Below are 17,784 nucleotides of genomic sequence, written 5' to 3'. Positions count from 1 at the left end.
ACTCAGGGGTGCTAGAGCTGTCCAACACACTTGCTGAACGTTGGTGGAGCTAGTGCTAGCCCGAAGGAGACAGCGAGATATTTATAGGCTGTGCCCTGAAAGGAAAACCTGAGAAACGTCCTGTGTGCTGGTAGAATGCTAATGTGAAAATAAGCGTCCTGTATGTCGACTGAAGTGAACCAGCTGCCTGGACGAACAGAGTAAGACAGCATGTTAAGCGTAAGCATACGGAACATGAGCTTCCTCCAGTTGTGTAAAGCTAAATCATTTAAAGTACTTCTTAAGTAGTTTTTTTGGGTATCTGTACTTTACTTTACTATTTATATTCTTAACAACTTTTACTTTTACTCCACTACATTCCTAAAGAAAATAATGTACTTTTTACATTTTCCCTGATATCCAAAACTACTTGATATATTTTGAACGATTGGGTTGGGCCGCGGTCAAACCCCTGTTACCCTTCCTGCATCCCTAAATTGTTGCGTTGTTCGACTTCGGGCTGATATTCTCTCATGAACGTAATGCAGTGAGGCTAAACCGGTCGGTCTAGTTAACACAAACGAGAGAACGTAGAGAAAGGAGAGAAAGGTAAAAGCTAAAAAAAAAAAAAAACCTAGCTAGTTAGCACAATGCCAGCAGGAGAAAGCATGTGCTTTCTTTGTCTCTCAATGAACAAAGAGTCTCCCTTGATAGTCGAGCTGTGAAGCTAGGTCAGTCAGTCTACTCAACATGTCACGAGGGAAAGTGGGTTGAACTAAACGAGAGAGGAGAGCTAGCAATTTTACTGTCTGGCTAGGTAGAAAAGCTAGTTTGGTGGTTTAGCTGGCCTTGCAGCAATGGTTGCTTCAACATTTTTCCATAAAACTGAGCAATTTTGATCAGTAGTGCCACCTAGTGGGCAATTTTTTGGAATCCTCCAATCAGAGAACAGATATTGGTCATGTGATCAGCCATTCTAATATATTTTGGAAAACATGGCAGACGTTTTTGAGCTGAAGTGAGAGAAAATCAACTGCTTTGGAGTGAATATGTTGGCCATTCACTACTCAAACTACTAATACTCATACATTACAATATTTGATAATGATGCGTTAATACATACTGTACATAATGTGTTCAGTTCGTCATGTTTAACTGACAAAAATATCCAGGCTGGGGTGCATGCTAATCGATTAGCATGCTAACCTAAACTCATGCTAAGTCATTGGGACAAGCTGGCAAATTCGCTAGCTTTTTTTGTATGTTTAAAGGTACAACACATAGGATTTTTGCATTGGAATATATATGAAGTATCTGCACTAATAGTGAAATGATAGTGTTTCACAGTATTACTTAACCACCAGTTTTGTGATTGGCTGGGATATTTTCCTATAGATTTCTCGCACCGGAGCAGCATCTGTCAAAATGGGAAAGCTGTTATGACTTTGTGGTTGTGTTATCTAGTGGAAATCGCTTGGTCCTTTCCTGGTTGCAAAAATTCTATACTGTTCGCTCAGTTTCAGTATATGCAAGAAAACAAGCACTGATTAGTGTAGGGAATCATTGTAACATCTAAATCGCTGTGAAATATTTTTTCAATAACAAAAAATATAGTTTTTTACAGCTGTTTGAAGCTGGTGGACCAAAACTAAAAAGTAAAAGGTTCAAGCACCCTTCTGTAGGAATTCGTGCATCTGCAGGAACCCCTCTTCATACTTATAGTGGTCCATTTTTAAGCTAGGCCTCCAGTACACAGGCAGGAGGCGGGGGGTGCTCCAGTACAGTAGGTGGTGGTAATGCACCATAGCGTTGGATGCCAATCCACGGATGCAGATGCAGGAATGCCCCGAATTGCCGCAATCACACGCTATTGAGGAAGAGAGCGAGAATAACCAGCGGTGAGGCGACTGGCAGGGAAGGACTCACCGCTTTTGCCACTCAACCGGTCTGTCTCCAACAGGAGTTGTGTGACTGGTTCCTCCTGTGGTGATCCGCCTATCAGGGAATACCATTGTGAGACATCGAAACGAGTATTTGAAAGAGGACCTGGAAATGCAGCAAGCAGTAACACACATCTAAGAATACTCCCATGAATGTATACCTGCATTCTACACCTTTTTGCAGACCCTCAGAAAGCTGCTGCTGGTCTGTAGGTTAGCCATACCTGCAACTTATACTATATTGTCTTAATACGAAGAGAGAGAGAGAGAGAGAGAGAGAGAGAGAGAGAGAGAGAGAGAGAGAGAGCCAGAGAGAGAGCGAAGGATGTTCTTCGCCAAACACCAACATCCATCTACCTCAGTGTTTCAGCTACAACTGACTACAGTATAATCATTAACCCAGTGATATGGCTGTTAATGGTTAGTGAGAGCCACTGTTGATGGTTTAGTGAAAAGTTGGCTCAATCATTAAGTGGATATCCAGAGGTCAAAATGTTACATGAGGAGAGATAGACAAAGGGAAGATGGGTGGGAGAGAGAGAGAGAGAGAGAGAGAGAGAGAGAGAGAGAGAAAGAGAAAGAGTCCTTTCCCTCTAATCTTCCAGTCCAACAGCTTATTTCAGGTTTCTTCCCAATGTCCAGTGAGACCTAACTTGGTTGGAGAACACAGCTTCCAGTCTCCCTTGCACTGTCCTCGTCCTATGTTTTTAGGCTGCACACGTTTGGTTCCAGTATTATAAAATAAACAAACTAACCCAACAAATCATGTTTATATGTGTAGTGCACTCAAAGCCAGTAGCCTTTTGCCTTCTATAGACTTCCTCTCTGGGTGACCATTGACCTGCATCACATGATAGAGCACGTCTCCACTTCTTAGGGCCATTAGGAAGAAATTCATGTAACTATGAATTATGAAGTCCACATGCCTAGTATTTACTTACTGTAGCCAACACATCACTAATAGAAAACAGCTCTACTATAAAGAGCAAGCAGGCATCTTTTACACACACACACACACACACACACACACACACACACACACACACACACACACACACACACACACACACACACACACACACACACACACACACACACACACACACACACACACACACACTAGGCTGGTGGGTGGAGGTCTGTGTTGTTGCTGAGTGTGTTCTCTCTGGGGAGTAGGACGGTGTTGAGTGCTAATCGGCCATGTTATTGCTGTTTGGAATGATTGCTTCATGCCCCTGCCACACACACACACACACACACACACACACACACACACACACACACACACACACACACACACACACACACACACACACACACACACACACACACACACACACAGAGAGAGAGAGAGAAGGTAGAGGGCTGATAGATTGACAAGAGACAGATAAGAAAACCCTACAGAGTCCACTGGGCAACAGAGAGACTTTGGTCTTATCATTAATCCTAAATTTGCCCTGTAAACATCCGGCTGACTGACCTACAGCAGCAGGAGGATAAGGGATGAAACTTAAAATGACAGTCCTCCTTACCAAAACAATGCAAATATACTTGGTTTTATACTCCCTTACAGCTAGCAAGAGAACAGTCCCAGAACAAAATTACTTTCAAAAGGTTGCTTAATAACAACGTTACTCTGAACATTAAGCAAGTGAGCAAATAATAAATTATCTCTGCCTTTTTTGTTGCGTGCTCCAACAATGTTTTGCCTTGAATTAGTCTTTTTGGAAGTTTTTCTTGGTAAGCCCTTTTTTTTGTCTGGTCTCTTTACACACCTGTTTCATATCCCAGTAATTATATGTTGTGTATTTAACCCTCTGATTCCCCTCATTTCTCTGTCGGTGATTGTTTGTTTGTTATGTACGTGTTGTTTCTATATCGGTGTGCGACGGGTTATTGTTTTACCCGGATTCTTTTCTACGTTGGTTTTGGAAATAAATATTCCATTTTTAAACCACTCTGTTTTCTCCTGCGCCTGACTTCCCTGCCACCTACATACACGGACTATGACACTCTGAACATTATTAGAATGTTTTGAAACAAGCAAGGAAAATGTTTGTTTCATGTTACAATTAAAAATGTGAAGAACTATCTCTCGTAAATGTTGCTATACTGTTCCTGGAATGATTTTATAAGGAACTTTCTCAGAACACTTACACAGGAGGTTGGTGGCACCTTAATTGGGGAGAATGGGCTCGTGTTAATGGCTGGAGTGGAATGGTGTCAAATACATGGTTTCCATGCGTTTAATGCCATTTCATACCCACACACACACATACAGCACAAACCACACACACACACACACACACACACACACACACCCACACACACCTGTATTTTCCCTCCGGCACTCATTCACACAAGTCAGTTGTTATCCTTGCTTTCATGCAGGGCTGTTTGGAACAGACAAGGAACAAACAGTTAACCATTTGTTGCAACACAGAGGTCAATGCAGCATGACAGAGTCTAGAGGACAACAAAAGCACCAAAGGGAGAGACAGAGGGATAGAAGGAGGGAGGTTTTAGGTGTTCATTCACAGGTAGTCTTTTGTGTCAGTGTGGCAACTGGCCAAGGAGGAACACTCAAAGAAAATGTTCTTATACCAGCCTGTTCTACTAAATCAACACAAATGATCATCCAGGCATAACCAGATCCCACACTGTGTGTGTCTGTTGGCTGTATAATGGTAAACAAATTTTACATTTGGATAGTACAGTTCATTCATGCACAACAAATCAATGTCAGGTCAAAACACGCACTGGCAAGGCTGCTCCGTGGCTGGAAAACATCATTCTGTACTTTATGTTATGTGATGATAAAATAATGTAGATTTGGGTACAACTGTTCTTTCTTTTCCATTAGACCAGTGTTTCTCAATCCTGGTCTTGGGGACTCAAATATAGCTAAGTGCACAGTTTGTTTTTGCCCTAGCACTACACAGCTGATTCTACTAATCAAAGGTTTGATGATGTGTTGATTAGTAGAATCAGGTGTGGTGCTAGGGAAAAAAACTAAATGTGCACCTATTTGGTCCTCAGGACCAGGATTAAGAAACACTGCCTTAGACAGGACAAAGTAGCAATGGCACATGATGGTGATTATACTACATTACCCATGATGCCCCCCTCTCTCACCTTCTCAGCCAGCAGCTCTCGGATCTTCCCCGCCTGCAGACGGAACCTGAGCAGCTGCATCTCCAAGGCAACGCAATGCTTCTGCCAATCCACGCTGCCGGCTCCTCCTACAGAGCCTGCTCCCGCCCCGCCACTCTCTAAGACGTCCGCCATCTTGACCGCTGACCGACAGACGGACAGAACTCGCAGACTGTTAACCGACCGACTGACCCGGACCTGCCAAACAACACACAGTGATTAACACACACACACACACACACACACACACACACACACACACACACACACACACACACACACACACACACACACACACACACACACACTACCCTGGTCAGCTCAATACACACACACACTCACACACACACACACACACACACACACACACACACACACACACACACACACACACACACACACACACACACACACTACCCTGGTCAGCTCAATACACAACATTACAAATGCATATTAAACAGTATTAAACAGACACAGCACATAACACAAAACACTACATCACTCACAAAAAGAGATATTAAGCGTCAGGCTACAGGAATGGATAAGCAGATAGCTACAGATGGAGGTTCTTAATAATACTGCAGGACTAGTGTTGGGAGTACAGCCAGGTCACCCATGGTACAAGTCAGTATTCGACATCCATCCATGTCTGAGGACATTGGGAGATGATGTGAAAACCAGACACTTGGGGCAACAGTGAGTGCTGTTACTTTCAAGCAGGTTTTGCTAGGGTTTTGTGGACAGGGATGGGGATGGGTGTGTAAGCATCTGCTTCTGTTTCCAAAGGTTACGTGTTCAAATCCAGCGATAGAAAGTTGTTTATAATATTTTTGTTTTAAGCCGATCCCAAACCTTAACCCTTACCTTAACCATTCGGAGTTACTGCCTAAACTTAACCTTAAACACTTCAAAATTTGACGTTTGGAACAACTTCTACATTTTACGTTTGATGAACATGAATGAACTTCTAATTCTGACGTGAGCCTGTGAGAGTTTGTTGGGGGGGGGGTAACGACTTACAAAAGTAACAACAGTGGTTCATTTGAGCTGGATCCTGCCGGAACATAATCCAGCACCTCTCGGTTTCGTTCCGGAACCTATTTGCCAGGATCCGGTACCTCTCGTGGCATGAACAACTTTTTTCACTGAGAGGTGAACATTTGAATAAAAGTGACCAGAGTTCATTCAAGTTGACTCCTCTGTAATTCTAATGCCCCCTAAAAAAACATATTGTGAAAATGTAGATTTTCAGCCCGTTCCTGATATTGTAAGAATTGATTTGGGTTGGTCGGCCCGGGTTTATGGTTTGCACAACATTGTAGCCTAGAAACCAATGTGTGGCCATTGCTGTGATGAGAGAGAGAAGCATGCCTGCAGCCTATCTCTCACAGAACTAGAATGAGATTAACTTTCTATGATCTCTCTCCCTCTCTCTGCTCTGATAGACATGAGCTTGCAACTCTCATTTCTCCAGCATTACACTTTATCTATTTTTTCCTTATTAGAATCATAGCCGTGGGAAGGATGCTGGAGGTGCCGCAGCGCCACTGATCAATTGAAATACATTTGCCAAAGATATAGAATTACTGCTGTCTGTTCAGAAAGAAATGTAATAATTCAGAATACTACACCAGGATTAGGCCTATAATTTAGCCACGGAGGATCAATAGTTTAAAATTTTTTTTTTTTTATTGCCTAGCTGTGGATTGTGTGTAGCCCAATCACAAGGTCACATAGTCTACAGTCCGGAATGGCAACAAATCTGTCAGTGAACAGTAGGGCTGGGCGATATGGCCAAAATATCATATCATGGTATTTTTCACATTTTTGACAGTATGACGGTATTTGACAGTATTTTATGTTTTTGATTAATAAAAGTTCTAAATTTGCTTTATGAGTAGTGCGTGACCCTAGGGTGGCAACACATATATTCTAAATTATTTCAATTAGTCTTTCTCCATTCTGATTGGTTTAGCTAGCCAGCTAACTAGCGATTAGCATTAGTGGCTAACACGATTTAGCTTAACTTGCAAAGAAAATACAAACTAGCTGTTTGCAGATGTAAGAAACACAAACTAATATTGTAATTATAGAATGCTTATGTATTTATATTAAGATCAAAGTAGAAACAACATCGTTGTCATCAACATTGTTGCATGCGCTGCATTGACCATGCAGACTGAACACAAGTGTCTCGTGGTCAAGCAACAACATATGCGATCCTTGAGTGACAGGGTGGGACCAGGTCTGTGTGGAAAGCAGCATGGAGAGAGAGAGAGCGGAGAGAGATAGCTCAAGTAGCGATGTAAACTATAAAAATGGACGTTACACACGGCGTATTACATTTAAAAAAGCAAACATTAAAATACCGTTATAGAAGGTAAAGTAAAATCCCAAACTGGTCCGTGCATAAATACCGGTTGTTTCAATATGCTTTGTGATGTAGTCACGGCAGACAAAGATATGTAGTTAAGCAAACTTTACTAGGCATTTTGTCAACCAGCACATGAATAAAGTAAGTAACAACTGGTTTCCGTTTCCTGTGTAACATCAATATGAGTAACATCAATTTTGCGACATGTTCTCTTTTAAAAAATTTTTTTTTACAACAAAGACAGACTCCACCTAACTTTGGCTTGTAGTCCATGTCTGCAATAAACTGGAATGTGAATTGAATGTTTGTTTACTGTCTCTGACTGTCCATTAATTATTATTATTTTTTAGGTCTTCGGATGGCCCTACCAGACCTTGCGTGGGGAGTGTTGATTACATCAGGAGGTGCTTGACCTGAGATGTTTGGATCTTCTTGTTGAGGTGTAGCATTCACCTCTAGGTTGTGTTCAGCACCCTGCTGGGCGTCAGCTGGTCCTCTGTTTACTGGCTCTGTGCCAGGCTCCTCAACAATGGGGAAATCCTCCTCTATTTCTCTGCTCTTCCTCAGGTGTCGCCTGTTCCTGCTGAAGACTTGGCCCTGTTCTGTCTTCACCTCGTAGGACCTTTGCTCCACAGGTCTGACAACTGTGGCCCTCTGCCACCACTGTTTCTGTCCTGTGAGTGGCTGAACTCTCACCCTGTCATCTCGTTGCAGCTCTGTGAGATCCTTAGCAGAGGTGTCATAGTACTTTGCCTGTTTCTGTTGTCTTTCTTTGAACTTCTCCAGCTGACAGTTTGCCATCCCCGGTTTCAGAAGATTTTCACTCATTATAAGTAGTGTCTTTGTACGTCTTCCCATGAGCACCATTGCAGGGCTGTTGTCTGTTCCTTGTGACGGGGTATTTCTGTGATCCAGCATGGCCAGGTAAGGGTCAGCACCTGCTCTTACTTTGCGGGTATCTTGGAGACGATGTTTTGTGTGTAAAGTCCCAAGCCTTGCTGAAACTTTGGAACTCATCTGGAGCGTACTGGGGACTATTGTCTGAGTAAAGGATGTCAGGCGTGCAAAGTGTGTCTTCAGTTTTCGAATGACCGTTTTCGACTGTGTGTTCTCCAAATGGTCCACTTCCCAGAAGATGGAGAGATAATCAACTGTGACCATGTAGTCTCTGTCGTTGAACTGGAACGGGTCAGTCCCTATTTTTTCCCAGGGACGCTTTGGTGCTTCGTGTGGCCTCAACGTTTCTTTCCGCTGCTTCCTACCCCATGCAGTGCAGGTGCTACATTGTGCCATGTATGTTCTCAGCTGTGCATTCATGCCTGGCAAGTAGACACACTCGCGAGCTCTTTTCAGACATCCCTCCGTTCCTATGTGTGAGGAATGGATTCTCTGCATTATCTCTGACCTGAGGGCAGTAAGCACAACGACTCGCTCACCTCTGAAGAGAACTCAATTTTGCACACTCAGCTCATCTCTGTTGTGAAAATACATGGCTACTTCCAAGGGTACATGTACTTTCACTTCAGGCCACCCCTGCAGGATCCCATCTTTCAGTGTCTGGAGCTCCTGGTCCAGCTCAGTGGCTCTCTGGATGGTCTTTAGTCTCTTGCTTGACACAGGGAGGTAGTGTATCATGTATCATTCCACTTGGACCTCCACAGGGCCTCTGTTGTCTTGTTCTATGGGGTACTCCCTGCTCAGGGTGTCGGCCAGCACCACATGTTTTCCCGGAACGTATCGGAGACTGACCTCGTAGTTTTGGAGTCTCATGAGCATGCGTTGTAGTCTTTTTGGTGCGCTGAGGAGAGGCTTTGTCATGATGCTCTCTAGAGGCTTGTGATCTGACTGCACTTCCACAGTTCGTCCATATGTGAATTGGTGGAACCTCTCCATGCCAAACACCACTGCAAGCAGCTCCTTCCTTTTTCAGTCTCTGTCAGGGCTCTGCTGGCGTATGCTATTGGTTGTCCTCCCTGCATCAGGGATGCTCCTAACCCACTCTCTGAAGCATCACACTGTAGTACAAGCTGCTCTGTTGGGTTGTAGAATTTCAGCACAGGGGTCTGTGCAATGGTATCCCTGATTTTATTGAAAGCCTGCTCATGTCTCTCTGACCACTCCCACAGTGAGTCCTTGTGTGTTAGCTGTTGCAGTGGCTCGCAGAGCTCCGTGGCGTGGCTGCAGAACTTGGCTAGGTAGTTTACCATGCCCAGGAAGCGCTGCACCCCCTGCACATCTGTAGGCCTAGGCATCTGTTTGATGGCTGTCACTTTTCCTGGGTCCACTCGCTCATCCACTTCCAGCTTCAGTTTGCCAGGTAGGCATCCATCTCCCTGGAATACATCAGAGTACTCCTCTGATGTCAGCAGGTGGCCAGTGTAGGGCACTTCCTTCAGCCTGAGCTGCAGCTTCTCCGGATTCAGCTTGATATTGAGCTTCCTGCATCTGTCCCGGAGCATTTTCAGGTTTTTGTCATGGTCCAAAGTCGCCGCTTCATCATTGTCTCCTTCTCCCACAATCAGGATGTTGCCTACAATGATTTTGACCCCTGGAAGACCTTCCATTGCCTGGTTCAACTTCCTCTGAAAGATCTCTGGGGCTGGACTGATACCCATTGGCATGCGCAGCCACCTGTAGCATCCAATGGGAGTAGAGAACGTTGTGAGATAGCTGGATTCCTCCTCCAGATCCACATGCCAAAATCAATTTTTTACATGACAAACAGAGAACTGTTCAGATCTGGCAGCACGTCTTCAATACTGGGAAGTGGGTAATGGCTCCTCTTGAGTGCCTTGTTGAGAGGTTTCGGATCAATACACACTCTTAGTTTTCCAGACGGTTTCTTCGCTATGATCAGGCTGCTAATCCAATCTGTGCTTTTTTCAACTGCTTTTATCATCCTTCTTTTCTGTAGACCACTGAGCTCCTCTTTGAGTGGTTTATATAGTGCTACTGGCACTCTTCTCTTTGGCAGCTGGACGGGCTCCACTCGCTCATCCACTTCCAGCTTCAGTTTGCCAGGTAGGCATCCATCTACCTGGAATACATCAGAGTACTCCTGTTTAATTTGCTCTTTAGTTCAGGATCCTGTTGTTTTCTCGATGGCCAGGATGTTGTGATGCTGCACAGTAATCAACTCCATTGCCTGGATAGCCTTACTGCCTAGAATGGGCCTGTGCACATTCTTGTTGACTACGATGAACTCAACTCGGTAGGTTTCCTTATTGCGTGGATTGATCACTTTAAGTGTGCACTTCCCCAGTGGCGTCAGAGTACACTTGTTGTACATCACCAATATCTGACTGCAGGGCTCTAGGTGATTGGCTTTTATGAGGTTTTCAGGGATAACATTAATACTAGCACCACAATCTAGCTGAAATCTGACTGACTTTTTGTTGACCAGCATGGTTGCAAAGAGAGCTGCATTGGGGTCTGTGGTTTTCTCCTACACCACGTTGATGCTCTCTGATTTTGGCCCTAGTGTGTTGCACAGAACATCCTCACTGCTCTCTGAGTCAGCTGACGCATTTTCCATTACCAGGACTCTGTTTCTCTTGCTGGTCCCTGCACTTTTGCAAACCGTAGAGAGGTGATTGTTTTTTCCACGGGATTTACATTTTTTGTCCATATGCAGGGCATTTTCCCTTTTCTCTCATGTGTCCGTCCACAGTATCTGCATTGTATAACGCTCTGTCCCTCTGTAGGGTCTCCTCTCCCTCTCGGTCTCTCTTTCTGTGTTACTGCATGCACTGCTACAGGGCCCTGCACATTTATGACTTTAGCTCTCTGTCTGGACAGTTCTGCAGCTCTTCCAATCTGTTTACATTTCTCTAAACTGAGATCAGTCTCTCTGAGTAAGCGCTCTCTTAAGTGTGGGTCACACGTGCCACACACAATCCTGTCCCTGATAAGAGAGTCTGTGATTACTCCAACGTTGCAGGTGGCCACTAGAGTCCTCAATTCAGTGAGATATTTGTCTAAACTCTCATCTTGGCCCTGACTTCGCGTGAAAAAATGATATCTCTCAATTGTTTAATTTTTCTTGGGATCACAAAATGCATCCAGTGCTGCAATTACTTCCTCAACAGAGAGATTGTCTTTTGTACTGCCCACACATAGGGTCTCACAAATCTCTCTGCCTTTTTCCCCAGTGAGATAATACAGTAGCTTCACTTTGTAGTCATCAGTTTTTTCTCTCATTGTAAGAGCCATGTACAAATTGATTTCCTCTTTCCATCTTTTCCAGGTCAGTGGTAAATTACAATCATCAAAGTCTATTTTTCCCAGAGGTTTCAGTGCATTTTCCATGGCGATTTATTGGTAGAATGGATCGTTAGCTACTCATGAATCTGCTTGTATCCAATAGCCAGCTAGCTTTTAGCATAGAGTCTCTCACGATAGCCAGCTAACGTAGACGTTCGGCGCGATGACTAGCCTGTAAACGCGGCACTTTTTCAAACTGCCGCCTGGGATGTATTCTTCATTTACATCGATGAGATCCAGCTTCTTTTGAGTACCGCTGCCACCATGTTTCAATATGCTTTGCGTTGTAGTCACGACAGACAAAAGATATATAGTTAAGCAAACTTTACTAGGCATGTTGTCAACCAGCACATTAATGAAGTAAGTAACAACTGGTTTCCGTTTCCTGTGTAAAATCAATATGAGTAACATCAATATTGCTACACCGGAATATAGTCAAATACGGTATGTCGCCCAGGACTAGTAAAATACAGTATGCCGCCCAGCCCTAGTAAAATACAGTATGCCGCCCAGCCCTAGTAAAATACAGTATGCCGCCCAGCCCTAGTAAAATACAGTATGCCGCCCAGCCTTAGTAAAATACAGTATGCCGCCCAGCCCTAGTAAAATACAGTATGCCGCCTAGCCCTAGTAAAATACAGTATGCCGCCCAGCCCTAGTAAAATACAGTATGCCGCCCAGCCCTAGTAAAATACAGTATGTTGCCCAGCCCTAGTAAAATACAGTATGTCGCCCAGCCCTAGTAAAATACAGTATGCCGCCTAGCCCTAGTAAAATACAGTATGCCGCCCAGCCCTAGTAAAATACAGTATGCCGCCCAGCCCTAGTAAAATACAGTATGTTGCCCAGCCCTAGTAAAATACAGTATGTCGCCCAGCCCTAGTAAAATACAGTATGTCGCCCAGCCCTAGTAAAATACAGTATGTTGCCCAGCTCTAGTAAAATACCGTATGTCGCCCAGCCCTAGTAAAATACAGTATGCCGCCCAGCCCTAGTAAAATACAGTATGCCGCCCAGCCCTAGTAAAATACAGTATGCCGCCCAGCCCTAGTAAAATACAGTATGTCGCCCAGCCCTAGTAAAATACAGTATGTCGCCCAGCCCTAGTAAAATACAGTATGCCGCCCAGCCCTAGTAAAATACAGTATGCCGCCCAGCCCTAGTAAAATACAGTATACCGCCCAGCCTTAGTAAAAATACAGTATGCCGCCCAGCCCTAGTAAAATACAGTATGCCGCCCAGCCTTAGTAAAATACAGTATGCCGCCCGGCCCTAATAAACAGCATGCAGCCAAAACAGGCCACAATATTTCAAATACAATCGCGGGAAAAAAAACAGGTTGGAAAGCAAATAGCTCCCCTGCTGAAAATACACTGCTCAAAGAAATAAAGGGAACACTAAAATAACACATCCTAGATCTGAAAGAATGAAATGATCTTATTAAATACTTTTTTCTTTACATAGTTGAATGTGCTGACAACAAAATCACACAAAAATAATCAATGGAAATCCAATTTATCAACCCATGGAGGTCTGGATTTGGAGTCACACTCAAAATTAAAGTGGAAAGCCACACTACAGGCTGATCCAACTTTGATGTAATGTCCTTAAAACAAGTCAAAATGAGGCTCAGTAGTGTGTGTGGCCTCCATGTGCCTGTATGACCTCCCTACAATGCCTGGGCATGCTCCTGATGAGGTGGCGGATGGTCTCCTGAGGGATCTCCTCCCTGACCTGGACTAAAGCATCCGCCAACTCCTGGACAGTCTGTGGTGCAACGTGGCGTTGGTGGATGGAGTGAGACATGATGTCCCAGATGTGCTCAATTGGATTCAGGTCTGGGGAACGGGCGGGCCAGTCCATACCGGTCATGCTGGAGGATGTTGCAGGCAGCAGAACGTTCTCCACGGCGTCTCCAGACTCTGTCACATCTGTCACATGTGCTCAGTGTGAACCTGCTTTCATCTGTGAAGAGCACAGGGTGCCAGTGGCGAATTTGCCAATCTTGGTGTTCTCTGGCAAATGCCAAACGTCCTGCACGGTGTTGGGCTGTAAGCACAACCCCCACCTGTGGACGTCGGGCCCTCATACCACCCTCATGGAGTCTGTTTCTGACCGTTTGAGCAGACACATGCACATTTGTGGCCTGCTGGAGGTCATTTTGCAGGGCTCTGGCAGTGCTTCTCCTGCTCCTCCTTGCACAAAGGCGGAGGTAGCGGTCCTGCTGCTGGGTTGTTGCCCTCCTACGGCCTCCTCCACGTCTCCTGATGTACTGGCCTGTCTCCTGGTAGCGCCTCCATGCTCTGGACACTACGCTGACAGACACAGCAAACCTTCTTGCCACAGCTCGCATTGATGTGCCATCCTGGATGAGCTGCACTACCTGAGCCACTTGTGTGGGTTGTAGACTCCGTCTCATGCTACCACTAGAGTGAAAGCACTGCCAGCATTCAAAAGTGACCAAAGTATCAGCCAGGAAGCATAGGAACTGAGAAGTGGTCTGTGGTCACCACCTGCAGAACCACTCCTTTATTGGGGGTGTCTTGCTAATTGCCTATAATTTCCACCTATTGTCTATTTATTCCATTTGCACAACAGCATGTGAAATTTATTGTCAATCAGTGTTGGTTCCTAAGTGGACAGTTTGATTTCACAGAAGTGTGATTGACTTGGAGTTACATTGTGTTGTTTAAGTGTTCCCTTTATTTTTTTGAGCAGTGTAGAACAATCTAATCTGTCTGTTCCAAAATATCCTATCAACTTCCAAATAGGCATATTGAGCCAACAGCATTGTTTAACAAGAGAGAGAGAGGTTTTTGGCACGAGCACATCGTCATCTCTGAGGCGTGAGCTGCGCATCATTGGGTGAGTTAGTAAGTAGTCTATCTTTGGTATGTGTGTGTGTGCGGCTCGCCTTGCTCCCTCCCTCAAACAAACAGATTTTTCTTCATGAAAGTAACGCAAAGTAATAGAACTAGTAATATAGCGTGTTACTTTCCACACAAAGTAATGTTTTAATGTAATGCTTTAACTAGAAATATGTAATATGTTACTTTCAAGTAACTAATCACAACACTGAACAGGACATTATTATTATTATGTGGATTACAATGAATGGACATTTTTTGTAGGGGTTGATAAATTATTTGTTAGAGCAAATCCAGTCTGACATTTTAAAGTGGAAATTGCAAACTTTAGAAGCATTTTTAAACCTTGAATACAATACAAGCTTGCATTTCCTTTCTGTAGAGAAAAATTCCTGCAACAATAGGATGATCAAATTAAGATACAGCATATTTTGCTAAGCAAAATCATGTGAAACCCCTCTGAAGAGTTTATGGAAATAGTTTCACTTCACAACTCATCCTCACTTCACTTCCTGTGACTCAGTGGGGCAATGTGAGAAAAGCAAACACTCACCGCTCAGCGATGACTTCAGTATGACAGTTAAATAAAAGCTTCCTCTTTGAACCTCAAACTGTCTTTAGCTCTACACACAGCAGGCCAGGTCGTGCTTTTTAACTAAATGACCTAATACCTCCTAACCCAGTCCCTGTGCATCATCCCCAGTGTCAGTCCCACACCAAGATCTCCATAGCTTTTAGTATATGTGCTGCCAAGGCCTAGCGCAGCCTGGCCATGCAATGCCTGTATTCCACCCCCACTCCCAGCCCCCAACCCAGCTCTCCCCAGCCCAGCCAGACCAGGCAATCCCTTCTTAATTACAGGGCAGGAGTGAAACAGGATCCAGGCCGGTACAATAGTGTCTTTCTACATGATAGTCCCATCACAGATGTGGTTGGAGGAGGGTTGTTTGTATGTCAGCTATCCTAGCTAGGTAAAGAAAGAAAGGGGAAAAGAATGTGTGAGAGTGAGTGGATGGGCAGGGCTCTGAATGTGGGAAACTGGGGCGCTGAAGTTCTCTTTACCTGAGAGAGAGGGATCAGAGATTGAGAGAGTATGTGTAATGCAGCCGGAGAGAACGGCGGACGTTTTACGTGCTCCTGACCAAATGTGATATTTTGTGTGTTATTTTGCACATAATGTTTCCGCCATCGTTTCCTATGAGCATGAAGAGCTTCTGGACATCAGGACAGCTATCCCTAACCTCCATTTGGATGAGGACTTCCACGAGTCGAAGGTGAAAGACATACCGATTATCGTGGACCAGACCCAAATCCCAGACACTCGTGCAGGATACCTAACAAGACTACGTCAGAGAGTGGATAAATCGCCTGTGTTAAAAGAAATCACAATAAGCTGTAGATCACACTATTTAGCAAGAGAGGTATATTTACATTTCAGTCTTTTAGCAGATGCACTTATCCAGAGTGACTTACAGTAGTGAGCGCATACATTTTCATACTAGTCCCCCATGGGACTTGAACCCACAACGCTGGTGTTGCAAGCGCCATGCTCTACCAACTGAGCTACATGGGAGTTTCTTATATGTGTGTTTCGTAGCTGTCTATGTAACATCACAAACCGATACTGGCACTAAGGCCGCACTCAAGGAGCTGTATAGGGCCATACGCAAACAAGAAAATGCTCACCCAGAAGCTGCGCTCTTGGTGGCCGGTGACTTTAACCTGTTGGGGCTAGGGGGCAGTATTTGCACGGCTGGATAAAAAAATGTACCCGATTTAATCTGGTTACTAATCCTACCCAGTAACTAGAATATGCATATACTTATTATATATGGATAGAAAACACCCTAAAGTTTCTAAAACTGTTTGAATGGTGTCTGTGAGTATAACAGAACTCATTTGGCAGGCAAAACCCTGAGACATTTTCTGACAGGAAGTGGATACCTGATGTGTTGTATTGACTTTAAACCTATCCCATTGAAAAACACAGGGGCTGAGGAATATTTTGGCACTTCCTATTGCTTCCACTAGATGTCACCAGCCTTTACAAAGTGTTTTGAGTCTTCTGGAGGGAGATCTGACCGAACAAGAGCCATGGAACGATGATGTCCCATTAGACACCTGGCGCGCGAGTTCATCTTGGGTACCCTCGTTCCAATACGTTATAAAAGAGTATGCATTCGTCCACCTTGAATATTATTAATGTTCTGGTTAAAAAAAGGCCCTAATGATTTATGCTATACAACGTTTGACATGTTTGAACGAACGTAAATATATTTTTTCCCCTCGTTCATGACGAGAAGTCCGGCTGGCTTAGATCATGTGCTAACAAGACGGAGATTTTTGGACATAAATGATGAGCTTTTTTGAACAAAACTACATTCGTTATGGACCTGTGATACCTGGAAGTGACATCTGATGAAGAGAATCAAAGGTAATGGATTATTTACATAGTATTTTCGATTTTAGATCTCCCCAACATGACGTCTAGTCTGTATCGCAACGCGTATTTTTCTGGGCGCAGTGCTCAGATTATTGCAAAGTGTGATTTCCCAGTAAGGTTATTTTTAAATCTGGCAAGTTGATTGCGTTCAAGAGATGTAAATCTATAATTCTTTAAATGACAATATAATATTTTACCAATGTTTTCTAATTTTAATTATTTAATTTGTGACGCTGACTTGACTGCCGGTTATTGGAGGGAAACGATTTCCTCAACATCAATGCCATAGTAAAACGCTGTTTTTGGATATAAATATGAACTTGATAGACAATGCATGCATTTTTAGTTCTAACATAATGTCCTAGGAGTGTCATCTGATGGAGATTGTAAAAGGTTAGTGCATCATTTTAGCTGGTTTTATGGTTTTGGTGACCCTGTCTTTGACTTGACAAAACATTACACACAACTCTTGTAAATGTACTGTCCTAACATACTCTAAATTTATGCTTTCGCCGTAAAACCTTTTTGAAATCGTAAAACGTGGTTAGATTAAGGAGATGTTTATCTTTCAAATGGTGTAAAATAGTTGTATTTTTGAAAAATTTGAATTTTGACATTTATTTGGATTCAAATTTGCCGCTCTTGAAATGCACCTGCTGTTGATGGAGTGCACCACGGGTGGCACGCTAGCGTCCCACCTAGCCCCAAGAGGTTAATGCAGGAAAACTGACATCTGTTTTACCTCATTTCTACAAGCATGTCACC

At 43.8% G+C, this 17,784-nt stretch overlaps 1 protein-coding gene across 4 annotated transcripts in view; it reads right to left on the bottom strand.

Annotated features, from left to right (window-relative positions):
* Nucleotides 1-17,784, bottom strand: part of plekhh1 (pleckstrin homology domain containing, family H (with MyTH4 domain) member 1) — a 66,930-nt gene that overhangs the window by 42,931 nt on the left and 6,215 nt on the right. For 3 of the 4 annotated variants that reach the window (XM_045717964.1, XM_045717965.1, XM_045717970.1), the window contains exon 2: nt 5,055-5,270. In XM_045717964.1, coding sequence (XP_045573920.1) covers nt 5,055-5,207 — 153 coding nt within the window. In that variant the 5' untranslated portion in view covers nt 5,208-5,270. Of the gene's footprint in view, nt 1-1,905; nt 1,975-2,080; nt 2,186-5,054; nt 5,271-17,784 lie in introns of those variants that run through there. The other variant, XM_045717968.1, reaches the window with a different exon arrangement.

The sequence above is a fragment of the Salmo salar genome, chromosome ssa01, assembly GCF_905237065.1.
Source record: "Salmo salar chromosome ssa01, Ssal_v3.1, whole genome shotgun sequence".
Taxonomy (NCBI): Eukaryota; Metazoa; Chordata; class Actinopteri; order Salmoniformes; family Salmonidae; genus Salmo; species Salmo salar.
This window is presented reverse-complemented; position numbering and strand designations above follow the sequence as displayed.